Here is a 27,345-nt window from a genome sequence, read left to right on the forward strand (position 1 = left end):
GGTATCAGAGGAGGTGGGGGCGAGGGCAGGGCCAGGGGTGGGGTGCGGGCATGAGTTGGCTCCTTAGGTGTGTCGTCCCTTTGAGGGTATGTGACCTTCCTCGCAATGATCTTATATTTCTTCCTCAGTTTGTTGACGTTGTTATGATAATCAGACCGAGGCAGGTCCAACACCTCTATCAATGGCTCATGAGCAATAACCTGGGCCAAACAGGGCTCCATCGTGCCCGACGAGGAGCTAGGCGCCTTCCTCTCCAAGGAGTATAAATCCATGCCTGTATAGATCCAAATCACAAGGCTGAGGACTAAAAAGAAAGGTGGAGTGAAGCGATAAGAGGTTTGGGTTATATCCCGAGGAGTTGGGTTGAGACCCACGTTGATCAACTAGTCCTTATCCATCTTTCAAATTACCTTGGAGGAAAAAAATATATCCCTCAATCGAAGCACTTGACCTGCCTCCTCATCCGACAAGAAGGGAGGGGTGTTGTGAATGCAATGTGCCAACCAAGCAAAATTAAATCCCCAATCTAGACTTGAACTCACGAGAAAGAAGTGCTTCTTCCATCCTTTGTAGTTGGAAGGGGTACCACTAACCATGAAACCTCCTTGAATGGCTAGGTAGTGGCTACTTTTCCCCTTGCATAACTGAAAACAAGTGACAGAAAGGGTATGGATCGAAGTAATATCTACACCTTAGCATTCTCTTATGAACATTATTAAGTAGCACCACGAGTTGGGTGCCATTTGAAAAGACGATATCCCCACTATTGAAGGTCGGACATTATCACCGAGTGGAGAGGAAATTAGAGTCGTGCCTCTAAGGTGTAGCAAGATAAGCAAAAAGACACAAGTGTGAGGTTGAAAGGGTGTTGACCGGGTCGGAGAACTTATAGATCAAACTCAATCGAAATATAATACCTAGTTCATAAGTGATATAGGAGAGACATGTTTGCCACTGAGTCATAGTCATATGAACTTTTCATAAACTCCAAGTCTCAAAAAACTTTCGGGTTCATAGGAGATGCCTCCTCTTATGGAGAGGACACCTCCTGCACTCTTGGATTGTGCAAAGACGGAGCACAAACCTCAATCAACTAATGACCAAAAGATCATGAGGAACTTGTACGAGAAAGGAAAGATATCTCAACCTGAGGCGAAAGAGCAAGATGATTGACTAACAGCCAGAGAATCAAGAGGAACTTGTATGAGAAAGGAAAGATATCACAACCTAAGGCAGAAGAGTAAGATGACTGATGACTAGTTTATTGCAGAATTGACGACATCAAGACGAGGGACTCGAAGACCGACCCACCCTACTAGGAACCGGGGCAAGATGGAGAACTCTCCTAAGGAGGCCCTAAGGGCGAGGTAGAAAGGTTCTAGAGATGCTCTAAAGAGACTGAAGTCTCTAAGGACTAAAATAAAAGAATGAATCTCATCCTACATGGAGAGGAAAAATTTATAATTAGGATATCGATCTCTCTCCTTCTATGATCAAGACAAATGTCCCTTTGGGGGGAAAAATCTCAAAAAACATCGATAGTAAGAGGATCTAAAATTTGATAAAGAGACAACTTAAAGCCCGCCATAACAAGAGAGGACTCCAAATCTATCATGATAAAACAAGAACTTAAAATCCGTCATAACGAAGAGAGGACTTAAAATCTATCATGACAAAGGAATGACTCAAAACCCATCATAATAGATTAAGAATTTAAAATCCACCATGACAAAAAAAAAAAAAAATGTTGACAAAGATGTAAGATAAAATATGCTTAAAGCATTCAAGTAAAAAAAACTCGACCACTACTAAAAATTTACTACGATGAAAGCACAAGACGAAATATACTCGTGCATGTGAGTTGAGAAAACCCAACCTTTACTAAAAGATGTATGAGTTGAGAAAACTCAATATATATCAAGAGAAATTCACTGTGACGAAGGTACAAAACGAAATATACCCGAGACGTACAAACCAGGTGACAAAAAAATTCTCGATCTTATACATGTAACACATCAGGAGCTCGACACTTCCACTTCGAAGCCACCTTGTAGTCACCACCTCAAACACCCTTACGCCCTCGAGTTTAGATCATGTCAAATTGACTCAGATATCAACGATAATTATTTTTAACAGATATTACACCAATTCAAAAAATAGATACTATCCATTCGAAAAATAATTACTACCAATTTGACACAAACATATTACCAAATAATATAGCACGAACCCAAAGATGTGATACGCATAAAAGCATGTACAACATTAAAAAAAAAAAATCAGCACTTATAAGGAGATCATCGCGAGAGAAAAAAAAGCATTCCAGCCTTTATCTTCTTAACGAGCAAAGAAGTTGCAGACAACCTAAGCACAATACATCCAACCAAGTCAGCACAAGCAGAAACAAAGCTGCTCTTGGAAGAAGACCTGCAAAGGAAATGAAGTGCACGCGTAGAAAAGGACAGGATACCATCCACCGGTACTTCGACGAAAAGAAAGGAGAAACAAAACAGGACTAAACAAAGTGCCCTTATGAAACGAACAGGCTTGCCGAAATGGAGACTGCAAGGATGAGACAGAGCGGTCTCATGCAACCGGAAGAACGTCTGATGTCGTCAAAACCAGAGATCTACCTACGACAAGCCAGCCAGCCTACACACTGCCTAAATCTGGGTTTCCAAGCCATGTCATCCACGGCTCCCACTTCAGAATATGCCGGAGAGGAGGTTCGCTGCCGTGGAGAGCGCAGCTCCGGTGATCGCGCATTGGACGATCTGCTCATGGGAGGTGCCATCAGCTGTCAGTGCCAATGCAGCTCCCGTTATTGCCCCTGCGACTGCGCTGCTCTTCTGCAGATGAGAACATCAAGAGATCAGGAAATCACATCATCTTCATCCAAGTGAAGAAGAAGGAACGATACTTAACCCAATCATGAGAACCTCTAGCCTCCTTTAAACCATAGGTTAGGCCAGAATACATGCCAGCAGCCATCCCTGCAACAAGGAGAATGGGAAGTTATATTTGTCAGTCTATAACGAAAACAGGGACATCTAGTAATTTCTTCTATCAAAGTGAAGAGAATCTGAACAAGCCATGCAGATTTTGAATTGAGTTACCACAAATGTCAAAAATTCAAGCTATTAAAAAGGACTCAAATCTATGTTAGATCCTTCGGACTCCACCATGAAATGCATAGAGAGACCAAAAAGAACATCAACGGATCCCTTTGGAAAGAAATAGAAAGAGTGCTGATATCCTTAATAAATAGTTTGCTAATGGGTGATGATTAAACTTCTCTTCCGAATCCCAAAGACCCAAAACTGCGAAGAATCATCTACCAAATTCCCAATCCAATAATAAACCAATAAAAGATCCATAGCCATAGGCCGTCAGTTACCCCATTGAAATGACTCCTTCCCAGTACTCTTTACCTGAAACATAACAACACTTGCTCAGTGCTCAGCTGCACAGTAAAAGACTGTAAGTAGTGTAGTTCTTACCATCGCTTCAAGTGACTTCTTACAGTTCTCTCCTGTATACACCAAGAAATGCAATCAGCCACTATTTTTATTGCCCGTGCATAGAAACGTTCCAGTAGTACCTCGAAGGTCTGAGAACCTTCTCTTCTTGCCACCAGTTACGTCCGCCACCCCACCGGTATCAACCCCACTACCTGCATAAACACCAAACCGTCGATGCACCTGCACACATACATAAGAAAGTATGCGATGCTGACCTTCCACGGCGGTGAAGTAGGCCTCTCGAGTCACCGCTTGGACGGCTCCGATCTGCAACGGCAAAAGCGTCAAGCAAAATGAGAAACTACAAGAGCAGGCCGGGAGGCGGAAATGACGAGGGTACCCCTGCGGCCTTGAAGAAGCACTCGGCCACGCGGTTGATGAGCGGGTGGCCGAAATCGAAGAGCCACCCGTTGTCCATGTCCCTTATCTCGTCAAGCAGCGTCCGCGTCTCCAACTTGCCGCCGCTCATCTTTCTCTCTTCCTCCTCCTTCGTCGATGCCTCGGTCTTCTTCCCCTTCCACTCCGAGTTAAAAAGGAGATGGGCACAGGAGGAGGAGGCTGAAGAAGAGGTCGCTGGAAAGAGACGGATTCGACACGTGTGAGATGCGGTGGCATTATTTCGGGGGCGGTTAGTTACCGCATGCAGGTGGTTGCTACCGCAAGCGTGTGGGCCGCGCACGTGTGGATCGGCTTGATTTAAATAGCCTATCCATTATGTAAAATAAATGTCGGATTATTATCGCTGGGATTAGTGAGACGAAGTCAACGAGGAGAGAGAGGGAAGGGGACCCTCCCGTGGCGGATTCAACCCCGCTTGGTTCGGTGTGCCGCCCCCGCTTTCTCCTTCCCCTGTTTCCTTGCTTCGATGGGTTACACGAACCACCTGCAAACACAAAACACCTCCACTGACGAGTCATTCATCAACACGTGTGCGCACTAGACCGTCTCGGCCTAAAACTGCTGCTCGCTGTTGTCGAGGTAACAAGTGATCGCGTAATCCAAACCATGGAGAACCACCGCCCACGGAGAAACCCGGGACGTCAGTATAAGAGCCGGCGGCCTGGGATCCGGAGCTGCGACCATGGCGAACGTCGCGAGTTCGAGGGAGCGGCGGATCGTGGTGGCGGTGGACGAGAGCGAGGAGAGCCTGAGCGCGCTGCGGTGGTGCCTGCGCAATCTCGTCCGGCCTGCTCCCGGCGATGGGTCAGGGGCGAAGGACATGATCGTGCTCCTTTATGCGAGACCTACGCCGCCGGTTTACTCTGCATTGAATGGAACAGGTACGAGCTATCTTCCTGTGTCGTCATGGCAGAACGAAGAATGAGTCCCCTCTGTGTACAGAAAATGGAAGAGAACACCACGTGTTCGGTACCCAAGAGGATTTCGTACCCGATCTTCAAGTTCGAGAAACAGGTACGAGGCGTGATCGCTCTCTTGATCCTCTGGTTGCTGTAGAGGAGAAGATCTTTCTGCGTTGTTCCTTTTGTAGGGCGATCCTTTGCAGAAGATGTGACCGCCACATTGGACATGTACGGCAGAGACCTCGCTGATTCGGTCACGGAGAAAGCCAGGAACATCTGCAAGGATTATGGCAACGTAAGGTTGCAGTATCCATGAAAATTGTTCCGTGTTCTTCCACTTTTGAACTGGATTCGTTCTCTGCAAACTGGATCAGGTCAAGGTGGACGTGAAGATCTCGGTGGGAGACGCAAGAGAAGTCATCTGTCAGATGGTGGACAAGCTGGGCGCGGACCTGTTGGTCATGGGCAGCCATGGCTACGGCTTTATTAAGAGGTGAAGAGAGGCGTTCGGTCTACATTGCATATGTACATTCGATCCATCTGCTGATCCGTGTGGTCTCAGGGCGCTGCTGGGGAGCGTCAGCGACCACTGCGCTCGAAATGCGAAGTGCCCTGTTCTGATCGTGAAACATCGAGAAGCTTAATTGATGCATGTTCTTTTGGCAAGCTTTCTTCGAATAATCCAGTCTTAGATCTGTGCAGTCAATGTGTTGATGTGCGTCTGAGACAGTGAAATAGGAGATGATGAGAGATGAATGAATATATAAATCCCTTCACAATAGCCTCAAGCTCTTCACCACCACTAGTTTCTGGGTGGTCTCCTCTATCATGCCTCACAGCCTTCTTCCTCTCCAAGATAGATGATGACAGTCGATCTTTCACTTGATACAATGATTTCAGAAACACTCAACAGCTCAGCACATTGATCCCAGAGAAGATTAACGTTTCCATTAGGTTGTTTGTTGCTTATGATATTCATAGATCATATACTGATTTAGCCCAAACAAACAAAGAACTTCAATTTAAACCACCAACAAGAACAAGATTCAGCAGGGTGTACATGTTCTCTATTGGACAGAACAATTAGTATGTAAGACTGGAAGTAATTAATGGAAATTAAATGATAAGAAATAAGAAAGAATCATGCATTTATAAGTCTGCTTCACTTGGGAGAGTCACCTGCAAATCTAGCGAAAGATATCTAAGAGAAGACAATGGAGTTTATGTTAGAAGCTTGGAGAGTGCCATATGGATGTGTAGCCCATGGATTCGTCTTCAACTCTATCAGACGGAAGCGGTTCCATGATTTGATCTCCAAAGTTGTATTCGCCGGATTCGATACGACAGAGAAGGTTGTCGTTGCGCATGAAGTCGTACTCCGTTGCGAGGAAGATGCTATTTCGTCTTGCGGGAGGATAACTGGTCGCAGGCCGCGCGAACGAGCGGCCGAAGCCTACGAACAAGATCTGGTCGTCTAAGCTCTTTGCTGTCACCAAACAGAGCTCCCCTGCGATCGACTTTAAGCGGAAGATCTCGACTCTGTCCGTCGAATACACAGGGAGCCGGTTGGGGTTCTTCCTGTCGACTGTAGGATTGCTGTAGACCACATTGCGGAGCACCAACAGCTCGCCGGACGACTCCACGAGACGCCATGACCGGAAAAAGATTGAGGTTCTCGTTGGTGACCCGACCACAGCCATCTTCTCAAGGCGGGAGTTGAACACAGCGACCTGTCCGGCTTCGTTAACAGTGTAGAAGGTCTCCTTGATGCAGATGACGTCGTCGTACATGATCGAGTGATCGACCAAGGTCCACGAGTACCGATCGGATAAGCGGAGAGATGCTAACAGTGGCAAGTCTGGCATGAAGCGGAAGCTAGCCAGGATGGTGCAGTGTTGTTGTCTGGCTCTTGGATTCGAGGACATGGCGATGGCACGGACGTTATACCTTTTCATGATGTCGCTCGTGATGTCTGGATAAGAGCGGCGAAGCTGGGGCGCCCGGAGCAGATTGAAGACCGGCGGAAGTTCGAGCAGAGTGCGGCTGAGGGGATTCAGCAAACAGATGCGTGAGGAGGCTTTTTTTAGGACAAGCCATCCGTCGCAGGAGAGGCAGACGTGACAGTCGCCGGCCCGATCGGGCAGCCTGATCGAGTGCGTCTTGGCGTCGGAGAGGGAGAAGAAGGAGAGGCGGTTGGTGGTGCGATCATGTTGAAGCAGCAGCCACGGAAGCTGCGGAGGACGGCGACGAGGGTCGACGGCGGCGGACCGCCATGTGGTGCACACCGCGCGGAAGTGGACGTAGTCGGAGACGTCGACGACCAGCAGCTCCGCGATCTGCCGCAGGAGATGCGCCGGCAGCTTAGACCAGTCGACCCCTTTTGTTCGCTTCGTCTGGCAATTCATGGTGAACACATCGCCGACGGCCTTCTTCATGTTCTGATGCCAAGAAATCTTCTCGTCGGATTAAGTATATATATTAGTTATGATTAGATATGATTAGATAGGATTAGATTCTGATTATGGTTATAGAAAAGAAGTCCATGTTAAAATAGATTCCTTAGGAGATAACCTTGATGGGAGGAATTCTCCTAATAACTTATCCTAGACCCTCTGCTCTCGTCTATAAATAGACAGGACCTCTAGGGGCTAAGTGTGCATCTGAGTAGTATCTCAGCAATTGAAAAGATAGGAAGAGAGGAGAAGGATCTAGTTCTTCTCCCCTCCGTGTGAAGGCGGTGGCCGCCCTCACGCATAATGGTGGTGCCCGCAGAAGGCGTCAGCGGAAGGGCAGTGGTCGTAGATGGCGATAGTCGTTGCCCTAGTGGACAGAGGGCAGCGATAGCGGTCGCGCCAAGGTGACGGCCAAGCGCGGCCGGGAACCGCGGCAGCCAGGCGTAGGTAGTGGCGGTGGTCGCACGCTGGCAACAGCCACGCGTGGGCAGGAACCGCTGCAGCAGCAACTCGTGGGCAGAGGCAGCCCCCGCTATCACGGACAAACTTTGAAACAGGGTGTTTGATGTAATGTTTATATATGTCCGTGTCTTTTGGCATGTTCATGCCTTGTACAGAATGTAGAGGGGCGGCCGAAGGCTTAATAGTCCCACTTTAGTTGGGTTGGTGGCCTCTTTAGGCTTGTAAATAAAGGTTGTGTCATGTGGACACGTGAGAGAGCTTTTCGGTCTGTAATGGACCATTTTACCCTTTGTTGTGCCACTGTTCAGAGCTTGTAAAGTTTGTTTGTAATTTGCATTGTCTATGAAGTGTTTTTCGGACATGTTTGCTTGTGGATCCCAATTGAGGCGTTCTCTTTTGCCTGTTCTCTCTTTTGTTGGTCCTAAGGGACAATGGGAGTCTTCGGGGAGGCTGACCTTTGCGGACGGACACGCAAGGGTGCCGCACGACTTAGGCAAAACCAGCTAAGTCCGTGTCATATGGTATCAGAGCGGGACAAGCACTCATAGAAACACTTGACATGCAAACGTGGGGGACCTAGCGGGGCTGTGTTGAGGGCAGTCAGCACACGCGCGACCGTTTGAGGGAAAACGGGCATGGAGATGTAGGGAAAAGAGTCGCTCAGAGGAGCGGGCATCTGAGATTGGCATTCAGGGGAATGGCCAACCCTTCGCGCAAGAGGCACCACGAGAACAGACAAGCTTGGAAGAATTTGGAGCGCACAAAGGTTGGGATGGCTGAGTTTGAGCTACGGCTCAACGTTGACAACTATACTTGATGGTGCTCTAGGCAAGCGAGGCGCTTGGCAAGAATGAGACCATGCAAGGTGGAATGAGTTGCTCAACGACCAAAAGAGTTATGCAAAGCTCACAGAGGTGAGGGGAATTGCTAACTCGAAGAATTTGGTACTCATGCATGGGCTTGTATGCGGACGATGGAATGTTCGTGGCCATCCCAAGGCGACCGAGACTCGGCGCCATGGAGCATTGAAACTTTCTCTTCGGCATGTGAAGGATACGTCCGTAGAAGGCTGAAGTGTGCAACGAGTTCAGCATGTTGCTAGGCCTTGAGGGGTGTAGTGGGGGCTGTATTGACGGGGAGTCGCAATCTAGCAAGTGCGTTTGCAGGAGGCAGAACAGTGCACAGTTTGTTCAGCAGATCGGAGCAGTCCAAGGGGATGGTGGTCTCCGAAACGAAGAGAGATGTTGCTCCAATGAGACAGTTATCCAGGAGGGATAAGTCTCAGCTCTCCATAGGGAGAATCATGTGAGACGGACTTCACATGTTGAGGAGTACTCCACGAAGCTCGATGGACTGAGCAAGCGGCGAGGAGTCGTCGCATGATCTCGCTAGAGAGAATGCATTGGTGGATGCATTGCGAGATCAAGTGGGGGAGCAACACAAATGAAGGCACACTTAGAGTCGATGTGGAGATCGGACTCAAGGGAGGGCTGACCCGTGGAATGGTGGGCACGAGGGCCACCATCGACTCAATGCAAAAACGAGGAGTGGAGTAACTTGGGTGTAACTTGACGAAGTACCCAAGCCGCATGAAGGGAGCCAGCAGAGAAGTTGGAACATGGAGCAGAGGCACAGTGCTTTTCTTAGACAGAGGTCAAGGACATGAGCTCTTGCAGAGGCAAGAGCAGGATCATGTTGTTCCATGGGTCCTTCATTCTGACGGAGTGGACTCATCTTGCATGGTGCCAAAGACGAAGAGAGCTTCGGGGCACATGCACCTTATCTCGGAGAAGCATTTGATGGAGGAACTAAGGCGACTCAATTTGCGGAGGCGAAGTTGGGTTCAGAAGGCCTTAGCACGGGGCAAGAGGACGCAGAGGCGGGTACTCTTGAAGAATATGCCACAGTGTTGCCATTCGAGTTGCTATTAAGGAAGCGGTGTGCAGTGGAGATTGTGCTGGTAGGGGCAGAGGCCCAGGATCCAGACAATGGTGCACAAATCACAGTGAAGTCGGTGGACTTCGGGAGCTACTAGGCGACGGACTGTCCTAGAGCGATGCTTCATCTAGGTGTGACCCAAGAGTGGGTGGATGAAGGTCGATTGCCAAAGGAGCGAACAAAATCGAAGGTGGAGGAGACCCTGCGATGTATTGGCAGAGGCCACACATGGAGGGTTCACAATTCGAGTTTATTCCACAAGGATCAGAATGCAATGGAGATGTCACCAGGAGGCGACATGGTGCAGCGGATCGTGGTGGAACAGTTCGTGGCAATGCGACACACACGACAGAGTCCCGTGAGGGATAAGATCATATGGAGGTATGATCGGGAGCTACTGGGAGCTCCGCTTTGGTGAACAACACGACGACAAGAAGGGCTATGGATTCAAGGAGTGAAGGCCATGGTACCGCAGAGGCGGGTCTTCCGGGCGTGCACCGAATTTTGCATCGGATGAAAACCTTGGTCATCAGCATATGGGGGCTGGGTTCCACCAAGGGAAAAGTTCGTATGCAAGTACCAGGGAGTCCCATGGGAGGGACTTGATCATGCAGAGGTATGATCGAAGCAGCTGGAGAGTTGGACTGCTCCAGAGCTCATATTCGCTTAAGGGAGCCCGGCAAGTCAGAGGACAAGGCCGAGTAAGCGAACGTTGCTACCAAGGAAGCTATGGAGAACAGAATCGGTGCAAACCCTACAATGCGATGGCAGAGGCCATGCATGGGAGTGCAGTCTGTCTTTCCATCGACCAGAAGGAGCTGCTTGGAGAACACAGAGGTGTTGAAGCAGGGGGTCGAAAGGGGCGAGGAAGCGACGACGAGTCCAGAGGGACTTAGCTACCCAAAATCAAGCATCAGTTAGAATGGAGGTGGACTCAGAGGAGTGCCACAGAGACATGTCTACTGATCATGAAGAAAAGGGATGCAGATGCGAGGCGACGGATAGTAGGGCCATGGGCATTGCAGCGCCATGGTACCGCAGAGGCGGGACTTCCGTGCAAGTCATTGATCCCTTGCTCTCACGGAGGGAGAGCGTTTGGTCGTGAAAGGGGCCGAGGAGGTGGAGCATGCAGAGGCAATCTCCAAGTACCGGGACAAGGCTGAAGGGCAAAGGCCGAGGAACTTCGTAAGACCGGTGTCAGTGTGCTTCTCATCAAGACAGCCGTAAGTGAGGGACTTCGGGTCATGCAAGAGTGCATGACCAAGGAACGAAGTAGGCAGTACGCGGTGCTGTACCTTTGCTACTCAGTGGAGTAGGCGGCAGGGTTGATGGAGAAGACGGTACAATCCCAGAGGCGACCTCATCTATCAGAGAATTACTCCAAGTTGGGGTGGAAACTTCCTGCATTCCAGAAGTTCAATGGCTTTGAGAAGGTGAATCACAGTAACTAACTCAATGCAAGGAGTGCAAACACTTCAAGTGCTTCAGAAGTGTGAGCAAAGAGCAGGCGAAGACTAGTAACCAGCTCGATGCGTGAAGTACAACCTCGAGGAGGCGGGCGAAGTCAAGTAACCTTTGCCTTCTCAACTCTTAAGAGGATGGGCGAAACCGAGTACCCCAATTCTCTTATCTATCCAGCAGAGGAGCTCTGCACAAGTTCAAAGACCCTTCGAAGATAATGGAAGACAATAGTTGTCAAATCCTCACCAACGGTGATCAGTGCTACTGAGAGTAGATTGTCCGCCTCATTTCCCAACGAAATGCCAATCGAAAGCGGAAGTGATGCGAACCTACTTGGATGTGACAACTAACTGAAAGAAGAGTCAATGAGCAGATTTTGTGGAGGAAGGACCCAAAACTTCAGAAGTTTGCGAGACGATGCTCGTTAAAGCTCCAACAAGCATCCACCCAGTTCAAGCAGCATGTGGAATTTCTGAGAGACTGGCGCAGTAAGGATGGTCTTTTCCTTCATCCGGGAGATCCGCAGGAATCAACGAGGATCAACACAACTCCGCCAACCCCACACCAGAGTCAGAGTCATTGGCGAGTTGAAGCAGCATGGCGGATCAAAGGTTCGACTACTCAAAAACAGCAGCGGAGAGCAGCTGGGAGCCAGGAGGCGCATTGCAGCTGGAGCAGAAGATTGAAAACTCAGCAAAGGCGAAGAGTTGCAGTGTTCACAAAGGCTTCGACGAGGACGTCGAAGGTATAAGTGGGGGAGAATGTCACGGACAAACTTTGAAACAGGGTGTTTGATGTAATGTTTATATATGTCCGTGTCTTTTGGCATGTTCATGCCTTGTACAGAATGTAGAGGGGCGGCCGAAGGCTTAATAGTCCCACTTTAGTTGGGTTGGTGGCCTCTTTAGGCTTGTAAATAAAGGTTGTGTCATGTGGACACGTGAGAGAGCTTTTCGGTCTGTAATGGACCATTTTACCCTTTGTTGTGCCACTGTTCAGAGCTTGTAAAGTCTGTTTGTAATTTGCATTGTCTATGAAGTGTTTTTCGGACATGTTTGCTTGTGGATCCCAATTGAGGCGTTCTCTTTTGCCTGTTCTCTCTTTTGTTGGTCCTAAGGGACAATGGGAGTCTTCGGGGAGGCTGACCTTTGCGGACGGACACGCAAGGGTGCCGCACGACTTAGGCAAAACCAGCTAAGTCCGTGTCACCGCGGCGGCAACGGCAGCGCGCGGGCAGGTTCCGCCGCAGCGGCCGCGTGCTGGCAATAGTCGCGGCCAGCCGTGCGCGTCGTCCGACGGCACCGCCGCAACGGCCATGCGCGAGCAACGGCAGTGCCACATGCAGCGTCGTAATGACCACATGCGAGCAGCGGCAGTGCCGCATGCAGCGTCGCAGCGGTCGCGCGCGAGCAGGGGTAACGCCGCAGTGGCAGCGCCGCACGCATAGGCGGCGCGGCAGATTAGGATTTTGGCATAATTACGATTTTGACCAAAAGGCTAGGGTTTTATAAAATTATAATTCTGCCCTTTGTAAATTTCGTAATTTCAGTTTATATCCTGTCAATATATTTACAATTTTACCCTCGGATCTAATTTCTGTCAAATTATAGTTCTGTCATTCATAAATTGCATATTTTCGATTTATATCCTATAAAGTATTTACAGTTTTATCATTATGAAATTGAGAAATTTGGTTTATATTCTCAATTATAAAATTAATAAATATGATTTATTATAATTATGATTGAATTTAATCATGATTATATTTTGATTATTTGATTAGATTTAATTTTTGATTAAAAAACTATAAATTATGGTTTACTTTATAATTTTCTCATATGAATTATTGATTATACATGTGGTAAATAAAATCTAATTATTGTTCTTGGATATTTATTTAGTTATTCACATGTATATATTTAAAATTATGAAATAATGTTTACCTTTGACATGAAGACATGATTTATATGTTATCATGATTATCATATGAGTTTTCTTTTGCTGATTAATGTTCAATAATTATTATGATTATTATTCTATTATTGAACTATTTAGCATTAATGTTCAATAATTATTATGGTTATTATTTTATTATTAAACTACTTAGCATTAATGTTCAATAATTATTATGGTTGTTATTCTATTATTGAACTGCTTAACGAAATTTGATGAATATTATTTGTAATTCATCTTCTTAAGTTTTATGTGACTTGCCAGTGGTCTTGGATGATAAATTTTTGTGATATGAATTATAATAAAGGTATTATCATTTATAGGATATTTTAGATTATATTTTATATTTTTGTATTAGTCCTACCGCCACCAAAGTGACCTGGACCGAAAATTTATAAAATACATTATGAAATTAGTCCTAAATGACATTAAATAAAAATAATATTTACAATTGTAGTATGAATCAGGATAAAGAAATTTAGTGAATATTATTTGTAATTTATCTTCATAAGTTTTATCTGATCGGTAGCTACCAAAGTAGCCTGGGATGATAGGCTTATGGGATATGAATTACAATAAAGTTCATGTCATTCATGAGATATTTTAGATTGTATTTTATCTTTTTGTATTGGTCTTGCAGCCACCAAAGTGACCTGGACCAATAATCTATAAAATATATTATAGAATTCATCCTAAATAATATTAAATAAAATAATATGCACGATGGCACATATAATTATGAGATTTAGATAATCTCAAAGGAGAATCTATTTCAAATAATTATGTGATAAGGTAGGATGATACTGTTTTGGATATTCTTATAGTTTAGGGTTGTATACCCAAAGGTAACAATACTATTCCACAAAGATGGTATAAGTCCTCCATAAGTGATCTTGAGTGAACACTATATATGTTAATATTTCACCCAAAGGTAAAATATAGATGATATCAATAGTTTATCATATTTTGGAAACTCAAAGTATTAATGTTATATTATTATAGTGGTACTTCCTTTATTGTATTTCTATAAATATCCCTATACTTTCTGAAATAAATGACTTGAGCATATACAAGTTGTATTGAGTGAGTGAGACCTTGATCAAATTAATTGAATATAACATAATATTAATTACCGAAAGTTTTATGAAATAAATAATTGAGATGACTGATTAAGAAAGGTATGAAAGACTCAATTTTATGATTCTTAAACTTCAGTACAGTTTACAACTAACGCATGAGAATATTTAAGGATCAATTTAAATTTTCTAATAAGTCATTAGTTGACATTTTAAAATGATAATATTTGAAGAATTCAAGATTATATCATCAAAATAAATGATAAAGTTGTAAGCTCAAGACTCATAATATTTTGAGTACTATTTAAGGAGTAGGTAACACTAAAATAATGATGAAGCGTAAGTCCACCTGAGTTTATAATTACTATATAAACTTATAAAAAAATATCTTCATAATAAAGTGTTACTTTTGTAGTAAATAATGTTATGTGGAGAAGAAATATACTATAAGATTTGATTTGAAATGAAAAATGTATAAATATAACCTTTATATGGTTCAAATCAAATATTACAGATATTATTGATGGATTAATTTGATGCTTGTTACCAATAATAGATATTCATTAAAATAAAAAGAAAAATGAAGAGATATAAAACTAAAAGAGAATGAGATATTTATCATTATAAGGAATCATCTTAAAGTGAAAGCGATATTAGTTTGTATTTATCGCTTATATCTAAAGATGATTCAATTTGATAAATCTTGAGAATCCATGTTGTGTTTTTATAATTCTGGGAATTTGAGTTCTTTATCTATAATTGTTATAATAATATTTCCCTTTTGGTGGTTGTAAGCTTACTATGATTCAATAAAATTAACCTTTGAATTCTGTATAATAGTTTATACAGAACTAATATGAATCATAAGTTTACAATGATCCTACAATTAAATATTGAAGTGAAATGTAGTTTTATAAACTCCTTGAGGTTATGTTTATCATTATATACTTTTGTCTCATTAAAGAAAGATATTTTATCATCATATAAATAATCTGTTGAGATATGATTATATACATCTAATTAATGTAAAGTTCATGATCGTTTAAAGTGTGTATAAATGAAGTTGATAGACAATAGATAGAAAAGTCAATATCATCATATCTGATGAGGGATATTTATGATGAATCCAATTATAATTCTTTTGCTAGATTCTTAGAAAAATAAGGTATATGATTTACCAGATGTGTTACAGCAGAATATGATTGTTGAAAGATATCATCATACCTTATAGATATGGTTAAGAGCAATGATAAGTTATTCTTTTGTACCCAAATCAATGTGAGAAGAAGCTTCAAGGACAACTATGTATATCTTGAATGGTGTTCCTAGTAAGTAAATTACATGACTTCTTTTAAGCTATAAAATGATAGGAAACCTAAGTTAAGATATTTATATGTTTAAAATTATCCTATGGAGATAAGGATTTTCAACTCACATAAAAGAAAATTAGATTTAATAATTATTTCTAAATATTTTATTATTTATTCAAAAAATTTTAAAGGGGTACATATTTTATTACTCTAATCATAGTATGAGAACAATTAAATCCGGTAACATAAAATTCCTATAAAATAGCAAATCAATGGGAGTGAAAATCTCGAAAGTTAATTTTGATATAAAGGAGATACAAGTTAATACTCCTTTATTATTCGAGAGATTGTTGTTACTCAAATCATTAAATGATTTGATAAAAATGAATAATAAAATAACATTACTAAATTCTCGTATTATATTGATATCATTATTAATGGTCTTGTAACATAATTGATAACATTGAGAATATCTCAAAGGAGAAGGAATCATATCATTTATGGTTATTATGTTATATATCTACAATAATTATATTATGATATAGGAATTAGAATGGATCCTTTATTGTTGTCATACGTCATGAAAAGTAATGATTCTGAAAAGTAATATGATGCAATAAAAGAAGAGTTAAAATTAATAACCAGAATGGTATTTGATAAATTTATTGAATTGTCCAATAATAGTAAAAGAGTCTATTATATAAATGTGACTCAAAGGACAATGTCGAACGATGTAATTGTTAGACTTGTGATTAAAAGTTTTACTCATAAAGAATATATCGATCATAATAAGATTTTTAATGAACTCGTTAAGAATCATCATGACATTAGTGATTCATTATGAGTTTGAGTTATATCATAATGATATAAAAATATTTTTTAAAAATTTAATTTTATATGGGTTATTTTAAATGATTTACAAAGAAAATAAAAGAAATATAAAGTTTGGTATGCAAATTCAGGAATCCATTTATGACCTTAAACAAGCTTCAAGATAATGATATATAAAGGTTCTTAATATCATTATTTTAGATTTAAGGTAAATACTATTAATCAGTTTTTATATCGCAAGTTTATTATATTGGTCTTATATATAGATAATATTTTACCTTACCAATAATGATCTTAATTTATTATACTAAATCAAGAAATTTGTCACTAAGAATTTTAAGATGGTTGATATAAATGAGACATCTTATATTATTAAAATTGAGTAATTCAAGGATAGACCTCAATGATTATGAAGATTGTCTTAGAAAGGATATATCAATCGAGTCTTGAAAATATTTTAATATACAGCTTTGTTAAGTCAATCATAAAAGTAAAGTTTTAGTCAATAGTAAATATTTTAAAATGACTTGAAAAGAATCAGATAAATAAGATATTCTTTGTATATGCGCAGTTGGAAGTCTATGCTCAAGCTTGTGTTAGTAAAGATATAAGTTTTTATAGTTAAAATATTGGGTATATATTGGAGTTACCCAGAAGTAAAAAAATTAAAGGACTACAGAGATAGTATTAAGATATCCGGAAGGGACAAAGGATTATATGCTCACACGTATGAAATTATATCAGCTTGAAATAATGGTATTTTTCATATGCTGATTATATAAATTACCTTGATAATAGGAAGTCCACCTTACGGTTAATATGTATGTCAATTAGAGGGACAATCTATTATTATTAATAATAGAAGTTGATTTTGTGGCATACTTTGAGGCCACTAATCAAATTTTTAACTGTAAAATTTTTATCTCAGGACTTGGTGTAGTTAGACTCAATTACCAAGTCGTTGAAGATATTTTATGACATTGCAGTAGTTTTCTTCTCTAAGAATGACAAGTACTATTGCACTTATATGCATTATGGTATAAAGTACTCAATGGTTAGAGAAGATGAGTCCAGAAACATCTAATGTCAATTAATTACTTGAGTTCCACTATATTGATTGCTGATTTATTCACTTAGGACTTATAGTCTAAAGTATTTTGAAAGAATATGTTCTTATGATTGGGTTTGTGAGCAACCCATAAAGGATATGATGATGCATGTTTGAGTGGATACTATAATTGACATTTTTATTTATATACTTAAAGTTATTTATTTCTGCTATCATGTTCACAATTATGTATGTACATATTATGGTTGAATGTGATGATAGGATTGTCTTGATAAGACAAATTATAAGGGTCATTTTGGACTGCATTAGGAAAGGCTAACAGTATTGTGGTACATAGAAGGAAATATGACACTAATGGCATACAACCGCTATGACTCATATTGTTAGTCAGACTTAATGTATTATTATTATTGGACTTATTAGCTTATTTTCTAAAATTCATGCGCGTGTATATAGTTTTTCTAAAATTTCATAATCTAATTTAGTCAAATTATTTTTTAAATAAATTTTATTTATTTAATTTTGATTTTAAATCCTTTTGTATCTTATTAATTAATGAGAGAATGTTAGATTATGTGACCCTATTTAATTAAGTAAGATATATTATAGATATGATTGGAGTCTAATTATGGTTATTGGCTAATAGAAAAGAAGTCCATATTAAAGTAGAATTCCTTAGGAGATAACTTTGATGGGATGAACTCTCCTAATAACTTATCCTAGACTCTCTGCTCTCACCTATAAATAGACAAGACCTCTAGGGGCTAAGTGGGCATCTGAGTAGCATCTCAGTAATTGAGAGATTAAGGTTTTTCTCTCAATCTCCCTCTCCCCTAATCCCCAAATCCATCAATCTAGGTGGTCCTATGAAAAGATAGGAAGAGAGGAGAAGGATCTAGTTCTCCTTACAGATTGAGAAGATGAAGCGCTTATAGATCAGATAAGGTTTATTCTTTTGAACAACAAGAAAGGTATGTATCGTAATATTGTTAGATCCAATTTATTTTATTTCAATTTTGGCATAAAAGTTTTTCCGCATTACAGATAGCATGATTACAGATTTTATGCTAACATTGGCTGGGAGAGGATGAGGAATGGCTCTTGTCTCCTCTTAATGCACTAGCCTACCCTTGCCCATTTACGATCGTAGCATCACACTTGTGTCCTCTGCTAGCATCATCATATTCATCTCTGCTCTATGTAGAGCGGTAACCTGATTAGTGGCATGTCATGCATGAGGCCCTCTAGCACCAAGTTCCATTCATAGTGCATCACAAATTTTTTGGTAGTGGTATGGCCGAGGACAATAAGGAGCCTAGTGAGGGATCACAAGATCTAAGGCTTTGGGTCCTCTCCTAGAAGCCCTTGGGCAAGAAGCACCAGGGATCATCAATTTTACTATTGAAGCCAAATAATGTTGTGTTGGCATCATGCTCATGGGGTTGTTTCACCAACCATAAGAATCATTGTGAACTCACTTCCAAGCTCATGGTTAGCTCGTATACTAGCACCTAGGTGGTTGCTCCGACGGAGGTAGTAGAGAGGCCTCGTGAATGGACATGGATCAGTCCTAATATATATTATTTGATTTTTTTTTCAATCCATATCAATGTAAAACTAATCATGATATCCACCTCTCACACATGAATATTTTTCTATAATTTTAAAATAATCTCATGTTAATTAAATAGTATGGCTTTAAATATTGTATTGAGTCACTATCCTCACACATGAATAATGAGAATTTTGTATTGGTCTTATATAAAGTGATAATAATTAAAAGAATAACTTCTAAGCATTCATTTTTTAAATTTGATCTAAGGGATTTTGAGCTTGGATCACGATAATTATTATTTCACTATAATATTAATTGTTAGATTATATGATTTTATTTAATGAGGTAAGATATATTATATATCTGATTATATTTTGGATATCATTATCGATCAATAGAAAAGAAATACAATTATGATATAATTTCTTAATAGAAAATCTCCTAATTACTTATCTTAGATGATCTACAAGTAGTATCTTTTAGGAAATCAATACATGGCAATAATTATAAATTTTCTGTAATCTTTCTTTAGTCCCTATTTCATCATAGGAAGAGAGGTAAAGACAAATCTAATTTTCTTTACAGATCGATATCACTATAATCTTCGGATTAGATGATGGTATGCTTATTGATCATATAACGAATATGCTTACAAATTAAATAATTTTTTTGAATGGTATAGAAATATATTTTATATCTAAACTTCAATTTATGATTATCTAATTTTAATTCTTCACATTAATTTTTTTTACATATGATTATAATTTTTATATTTATATTAATCACTCTTAGTAGACAACGTTAGATCTCATCATATATGACTCAACGAATCTTCTATGCAATGAGAATATAGATATTGAACATGATATTGGTGGGACGTGACAAGGTAAGTTTTAGAATGTTTGATAGAGAAGAAGAGACAATTACTACTGTTCAGCAATTAGACTGACGAGTGACCGCAACTCCTCGAGAAAGATGTTGATTTCCTCATGGGATCTCTCTCTCTTTCTCTCTCTCTCACATTGTTGCTAGTTCTGCATCTACCGGGTTGGTGGAGTCGTTTGATACCTACCAAACACCTTGTGATCATTTCTTATTTCTTTAATATATATATATATATATGTTTTTAATAAAAATAAGAAAAATCATAGGTTCACCAACTGGTCAATTACTTCCTCACACCCAATCTAGAGGGAGAAGAAAGATGGGGAGAGAGGACTCTCGACGCACCACTGTCTGTGTGGTACGATAGCTCACGTGAGAAGCGTACAGAAGTCGTCCGCCATGTCCTCTCGTCTCCTACTCTGATCACCTCTCAGAGTAAAAGAAGAAAGAAAACAAGGATGGGCTCAGCATGCCAGCATCCTCGAAAGTCAAAGTCCTACTGCTCCCAGAAATGATTCGTGCAAGTAAGCTTCGATCATCCGAATCCAAACGTCAGGGGATGGCATCTAATTGGAGGACACAGAAGACCAGGGATGGGTCTGTGGGAGAAAGTCCTCACTGCCGGGGAAGGTAGGGCACGGCCATTATTGCCACCTTTGCGTTCAGTGTAGCTACCTAAGAAGAGGAGGAAGGCCCCAATGGGGTCCAATGGGCGCTCTGACCAAGGATTTGGTGACGGTAGGGTTCCCTTCCATGCATGGTTGGTTGGGCAGGTTACATGTCCTCATGCGCCTCCTCTCTTTGTTTTGCTCGAGAAGGTGGAGTCTCTCTCTAGATGGAGCCATACATAGTCCTCATTAAATGAGGCCAACTCACTCAGTGTCCAAGCTGGAGTCGGTAGCTCAATAAATGGAAGTGGCAGCTCCTCCTTCCTCGGCAAGAAGGCTGGGTTTCACACGTTGGATACTTAGCCATTAGCTAATTCCTTTAAGCTTAGTTTTAGGATGTCCATGAACAGTAACATACATTACATGAGTTAGAGCCCACCATATGTAATGATTTTGATTTAGCCCTGTGGGTGATTTATAGATATTTTACAAAGGTAATAATACATCAATCATATGATTATGATTTATATTGGAGTGTTCTATTATTAATTTCCACTTAAGCTTTTTGGATTAATAGTTCCGATCCAACAAAATTAATAGACCAATTATCTTATCAAATTTTGTATTTATTTATTTATTGATAAAAAGAATTATACTTCAATAATCATATTAGCGACACTAAATGATTCAAAAACTCAGATAAAATAGGTTATATTTTTCTAAAAGTTTTAACATACATAAAATTAGATACTAATATAATCTAAAAGTTTAAATTATTAATTTTTGGATGAAAGCTAATGCATATATTCTTCCATCTTTATTCTTATATATTTTTACATGAAATAAAAATATTTTCCTCATATATATTTATATGATTACTAATAATACACCGATTCTAATCAACCAAGTCTGTATTCCATAATCTAAAAATATTCCTCTTATCATTCTCTTATTCTCACATTTCGAATCTTTGGTTAATAACTAAGATTTTTTGTTCGAATAAATCATATCCAACAAGCGTTCCAACCCCTCAAATCTTTGGACAATATTAGTTTTTAATTTCCCACACAAATCATTTCATATACCCTACGAGAATCTAAAAATGATCATCAATCCCTTATCAATTTCTTTCATGAATGAAATAAATATAATATTGGAATATGAGGAATTTGCTAATTTACGCCATCAACACTCGCGCGGTATAATCAAACCAATCCCCACAACATTAAAGACCCGAGGTGGGGCCCGCCTGCTTCCTGCCCAAGCTGGCCGAAGAGTGTGACCTGGTGTTATACCTATCACGACCATGTCACCACCACCCTGCTGTGGAGCCGGTGACGTACTTATGGTGACTGTGTCCCCAGAGAGAGAGAGAGAGAGATATATATATATATATATATATATATATATATATATATCTTTTTCTTTTCTGTGTCAGCTTTTGTTTTTGTTCCATAGATTTCTTGCTGCTATAAATCCGTCTCTCGAGTTCGGCGGGGGAAGACAGAGGTCATAATTTGCCAGCGAGGAGGGTGAGGGCTCGAAGCTTGGTTTGAAAGGCAGAGAGAGAGAGAGAGAGAGAGAGGTGGTGGCGTTGTTTTCCTCTATTTCTTCGACTTGAGGTGCCATTTGAGGCTTCCGAGCTCAGACGAGGGAAAGGTGAGGCCTTTAGTGGGTTTTGGCGGTGTTTGAGTCGCCTAGAGTTTGGGGGAGGAAAGTTGATGCGCTGGGGATAATGGCGACCTCGTCTTCTCTGGCCGAGGAGAAGACGCGCTGGTGGCTGAGCAACAGGAAGGTAAAGACCTGATGGTGGTGGCCGTGCTCTCCTTTCAAGCGTCTTCTCTGTTCGATTTCCTTCGACGAGGGGCAATGCATTTATTGCTCTGTTTTGCATTGGTTTCGCTTCCCTGCTGGTCTTTGTCCATGTTTCCATCTCTGATGTAAGTTTCTCTTGGAAGAAAAAGGACTAAAGGAAAACGAGAACTGAAGAGTTCATGGCCCTTGCTTTCTCTTCTTCTCTCAGTAGAACCCTCGCAGATTCTCCTACATTTCTGTTTTCGGTTCCTCGTGCTCTGTTTCGGAAGCCATTTTGCTGAAGGATCCATGCGTCAAGATCTAATCTTTGAATGGTTTTCCCACCCTGCGCAGCTCGTCCGCAAGTACCTCCGGGACGCCCGCTCTCTCGTCGCGACGCGGGAGCTGCCCAAGGTCTCCACCGCCGTGGGCCTCCTCGACGCCGCCCTCGTGGTCTCCCCGCTCCACGAGGCCGCGCTAGAGCTCAAGGCCCGCTCCCTCCTCTTCCTCCGCCGCTTCCGGGAGGTGGCGGACATGCTCCAAGATTACATCCCGAGCTGCAAGATGGCCGCCGCCGCCGCCGACAACGACTCCTCCACTTCCCTCGGCTCCGCCGTCTCCGCCCCCCTCAACCGTGAGCTGCTCTCTCCGGGCGGCGAGGGGTCCGGCGGCGGCCTCTTCTTTCGCTGCTTCTCCGTCTCGGATCTCAAGCGCAAGTTTTTGGCGGGCCTTTCGAAGAGCTCCGGCGACGAAGGCCATTGGAGGTACGTTTACCGCAATGATGAGATGCACTAATAACCTCAAACATCCCATAAAGTAATTGGTTTGTAGTTTCAGAGAGTTGTGGAGTCATCTTTCCCAAGTAATGCATTTGTCTCTTTCCCTTGAAAGAAAGAAATTAGACCATAACCCTCTTCTTTCCATGTTTCTTTGGTTCTTCATTCAAGAGTCATGGGGTTCTTGGCCCTCAAAAACAAGAAGCACTGCAACCATAGTCCTTCAGCCATTATTGCTGTGGTTTAGGTCAACTTTCCATAATTTCTCTCTCTCTCTCTCTCTTCCTTTTCTTTCGTTACTCTGATGGAGTCTTTGAGACAGCTTCCATTGGTTGCAGCTGAATACGACCCAACCCCTTTCCTCGAAGTTTCAAGCAATGGAAGGCAAAAGGATCTTTAAATGAAGCAGGACATCTCTTTACGTTTCCTCGAACAACTTTGTCTCTTTCTTTACCATAGGCATTCGACTTCGGTTTGTTTTTGCTGCTCCATTCAATAGGGTCACCGGCCTGTGAACTTACCTCACTGTTACGTTGTGTTCTTGGTCTCAGGTACCTCGTCCTCGGCCACGCTTGTTGCCGACTCGGGCTGCTGGAGGACGCCATGGTGCTCCTCCAGGCCGGCCGCCGCCTCGCTGCCGCCGCCTCCCGACGCCGGTCCGTCTGTTGGTCGGACGACAGCTTCGTCTCCTCCACCGCCTCTACCGGAGGGAACGGCGCTGCTCCGATGCCTACCGAGTTGGAATCCGCCTCCCAGCTCCTTTCGCACATCAAGCTCCTTCTCCGCCGGACCACCGCCGCCGTGGCCGCGCTGGACGCCGGCGTCCCGGCGGAAGCCAGCCGTCTGTTCTCCAAGGTCCTCGACGGCCGGCGGGGCGTCCCCGCCGCGTTCGCCGCTGGCTGTTTCGTCGGCCGCGCCTCTGCCCACCGCGCTGCCGGCCGCCTCGCCGAGGCCATAGCCGACTGCAACCGCGCGCTCGCCGTCGAGCCCTTCTGCGTCCCGGCCCTTCGCGCCCGGGCCGACCTCCTCGAGGCCGTCGGCGCGCTCTCCGACAGCCTCAGCGACCTCGACCACCTGAAGCTTCTCTACGACTCCATCCTCCGCGACGGCAAGCTTCCCGGCCCACCGTGGCGTCCCCACCACGGCGTCCGGTACCGCGACATCCCCGTCGAGCACCGGGCGCTCGCCGCGCGAATTCAGCAGCTGCGGTGCCAAGTCGCGGCCGCGGGGGGCTGCATCGACGTGGACTACCACGCTTTGATCGGAGTCCGTCACGGCTGCACGAGGTCGGAGTTGGAGCGTGCGTACTTGCTTCTGTCGTTGAGACATAAGCCGGAGAAGGCGACGGCGTTCGTGGCCCGGTTGGAGTTCGCGGATGATCACCGGGATCCGGACGGCGTGAGGGATCAGGCGAAGATGTCGGCCATGGTATTATACCGGATGCTGCAGAAAGGGTACTCGAGGATTAAGGCGACGGTGATGAACGAGGAGAAGGTGGCTGTGGCAGTGGCGGCTGCAGCTCAAGTTGCAGCATCAATTCCCACGGTGGCGGGTGGTGGGTCAGAGGTGCCAAATAAGGCGGCCGTGGCTGCGGCGGGGGTGTTCCAAAGGCGGTTTTGCCGCGACACGGCGGAGGCGGGAAGCATGCATTGCCATGGAGCAATTCCGGTGAAGTGAGTCGATGAAGAGTATAAGTTGATTTGTACAGTGTTTTGGAACTTAGAGAGCAAATTTTGAACGATGATAGGTTGTTGTTATGTTCGTAATGTGTTGTTTAGGAGTCAGACAGTGGGAAACCTCATCCAAACACATGAAAGCTCAATGGTCAAATCCTTGACTTGCCTATCACGGGATCATACTTTTTGACTGGCAAGGGATCGTCGGACATCACAGTGTGCACAGTCCACTGTGTCGAACAAGCAACACATTGTGGTGATTCTTGCACCGAGTATTTTAAGATGTCTGCCAGCTGTCGATGGACGTGGAAGACCAGTGGAAAGGTCAGTATTGCTGAGATTCTCCATGCATGTTTGGGAAGCATCTCTTGCGTACCCATTGATAGCTTACAGTCCCTATATAATACATTGATTTGACACATGAATGCTGCTAATAAGATATGATAACAGCAGCAATAATAATAATAATAATAATCATTGATCTGAAAACCGATATCATACTACTACAACTTTGTATAATATAATATAATATTTTTTGGTTTTATGGAACTGTCTGATTACTTTTATGATCCATTCGAAGGAAATCTCGTATGAACATATCGAAGTCTCCTTTCTACGAATGCTGCGTGCGAAATACTTTAAAGAAAACTTCAAACAAGTAAGAACGCAGTCCCACCACCAGTACTTTTCAAGGTGAGACAGATCACAAGGTTAGGCATGTCGTTTGGCCGATCCAAATGCCCATTGAATAATAATAGTTCATGTATCTATCACTCTGGCTATACATGCATATGACTTCTCCTCTTTACAGGTGACATAGCGACTGCATTATTGTAATCTCATGACAGGGAAGAACATCTTCCGATCACCAAAACGCCAAGCTTAGAATGAAGTGGGAAGGATGACTCGGTCATAGATCTGATGCTTTGGGGGGAACGTAGGTGCAGTTGGAACTATCGGGGACAAGAATAGAATAGAACAAATGAGTGGGGATGATGATGGGATGCATGTGGGAGCGTGAAAGCATATGAATCTTGAGATTAATTTGGGCGCTAAGAGAGAGAACGTAAAGGACTAAAAGTGGACATTGTGAGGGTTTCTTTTACTTGGGGGAGTGCAATTTGGCAGGTGTCGATGGGTGAGGGGTGCACTTGAGGGGAAGTGTACTTAATTAAGCTCGGATCTGTATTTGAATTCTAATAACTCTATTGGCTCTGTGTCATGGTTTCATGGTCAACCAAATCCTACTAACTTTAGTGGCTTCCTAGCAGCAGTTTTGGTGCTTTTATTGACTACGATTTATAGTCGATAAGATCCTAATGCAAATAGGGCTGGTGACCGGGATTGAGTCAAAGGCCCAAGTTTTATCTATGGTGAGATTATAATATGGATGCTTAAATATTACTGAATAAAATCTTAATCCGTAAGATTTATAACTAAACTTTAGTTGATTGTGGTGTATCTGATTCTTGTAATATTTTTTTATATTTAAAATGAATAGATTTATTATGAAAGATCGATAATTTATTCATGTGAGGTACAATATATTTTTACACTAGAGGGCAATAATATTACCTTCGATTTTATGCATCTATTAAGATAATTGATTCTCATATCCTAGGAATAAAAGGTTGTCACTAATCCTCTATTAGAATTCTCTATTAATTGGTCTTATATCATAAAATATTATTTTTATTACTGACTTTTGTACTTTATATTATTTTTTAGATATTTCTTATATCTAAAAAAATAGTTTAGTTTGGTGATAGTATACTCGATCTACTCACTAAATGTCACGGTTGACAATTTTATTCTTATATTTTTCTGAAGATAACAACTAATTTAATTGATAAAAACTTTGATTATAGATAATAATATTGTGAAATTGGATCTCGTATTCATCACTTATTATTAAAAAAAGAATAGAGAATAAAATTTATAGAGGTTAATTCGTCCTATTCAGATATTCACGATCAAGAGATACTAAATTCTTTTTCGAATAGGTCTTGAAAAGAGAAGGAAGGCCGAAATACCAACGGACGTCTGTCTCCAACAGACATCTATCTATTCTCTAATTCACTCAATCCATTTTGGGAACGTCCAATGCCAAAGTCACTGAATGAGTAAGTCGTCAATCTCTAAAACGGACTATATAATGTACTTTATCTATAGGGTTATTGGTACCGGTGGGTATTTTACCATAGCTTTTTATCAATCTACCCTTGTGTGTATATAACAGATACTTTAATTAAGATATTGGCCAGTTTCAAAATGCATGGCATGCTTGATGTGGGATTTAGGTTTGATGAGATAGGCTTCTCCATCATCTATAAAGAAACACTGTGGTGGTTTGGGTAATGGTGTCTGCTGTAATAATTCTATTAAGTCAAGAATGTTGTTCATCAGTCTTCCCCACCAAATCCTATCCATCTCATGAACTAGAACTAGAAACACACCATCCAACCACCCTATCTGAATCACATTGGTAAAGCAGTCTCATCTCTCTTGAATCTATTTCATCGCATCAACTTTCCTTCTCATCAATTTCTCATTTCTAGTTTGAAAAATGACCATAAAAAAAGAGTGGATGGACTATTCACCAAAAGGCATGTAAAGATCAAACTGATGAAAGAATGAATTAGGTAGATTTATGGTTGACATTTTTGTACCTCACGA

The 27,345-nt window shown here is 42.1% G+C and overlaps 4 protein-coding genes across 4 annotated transcripts; 2 read left to right on the top strand and 2 right to left on the bottom strand.

The window, feature by feature from the left end:
- Nucleotides 1–2,308: 2,308 nt before the first annotated feature.
- Nucleotides 2,309–4,090, bottom strand: LOC135598096 (outer envelope pore protein 16-2, chloroplastic-like). Its single transcript, XM_065091623.1, has 7 exons — nucleotides 3,862–4,090; nucleotides 3,737–3,788; nucleotides 3,602–3,673; nucleotides 3,501–3,532; nucleotides 3,398–3,431; nucleotides 2,926–2,993; nucleotides 2,309–2,849 (listed from the first exon to the last, which is right to left on the bottom strand). The coding sequence occupies exons 1-7, from the start codon at nucleotides 3,988–3,990 to the stop codon at nucleotides 2,706–2,708; spliced, it is 531 nt and encodes a 176-aa protein (XP_064947695.1). The 5' UTR covers nucleotides 3,991–4,090; the 3' UTR covers nucleotides 2,309–2,705.
- A 492-nt stretch (nucleotides 4,091–4,582) lies between these two features.
- LOC135598097 (universal stress protein PHOS32-like) lies at nucleotides 4,583–5,603 on the top strand. The gene is made up of 5 exons (XM_065091624.1): nucleotides 4,583–4,801; nucleotides 4,863–4,934; nucleotides 5,011–5,117; nucleotides 5,197–5,315; nucleotides 5,385–5,603. The coding sequence occupies exons 1-5, from the start codon at nucleotides 4,603–4,605 to the stop codon at nucleotides 5,464–5,466; spliced, it is 579 nt and encodes a 192-aa protein (XP_064947696.1). The 5' UTR covers nucleotides 4,583–4,602; the 3' UTR covers nucleotides 5,467–5,603.
- Nucleotides 5,604–6,048: 445 nt separating this feature from the next.
- On the bottom strand, nucleotides 6,049–7,257 carry LOC103997878 (uncharacterized). Its single transcript, XM_009419213.2, has one exon. It carries the CDS (start codon nucleotides 7,255–7,257, stop codon nucleotides 6,049–6,051), a length of 1,209 nt encoding a protein of 402 aa, XP_009417488.2.
- Nucleotides 7,258–21,943: 14,686 nt separating this feature from the next.
- LOC103996892 (uncharacterized) lies at nucleotides 21,944–24,838 on the top strand. Its single transcript, XM_009417947.3, has 3 exons — nucleotides 21,944–22,218; nucleotides 22,572–22,981; nucleotides 23,545–24,838. Exons 1-3 carry the CDS (start codon nucleotides 22,159–22,161, stop codon nucleotides 24,668–24,670), a joined length of 1,596 nt encoding a protein of 531 aa, XP_009416222.2. The 5' UTR covers nucleotides 21,944–22,158; the 3' UTR covers nucleotides 24,671–24,838.
- The last annotated feature ends 2,507 nt before the right edge of the window (nucleotides 24,839–27,345 follow it).

This window comes from Musa acuminata, chromosome BXJ2-1, assembly GCF_036884655.1.
Source record: "Musa acuminata AAA Group cultivar baxijiao chromosome BXJ2-1, Cavendish_Baxijiao_AAA, whole genome shotgun sequence".
Classification (NCBI taxonomy): domain Eukaryota; kingdom Viridiplantae; phylum Streptophyta; class Magnoliopsida; order Zingiberales; family Musaceae; genus Musa; species Musa acuminata.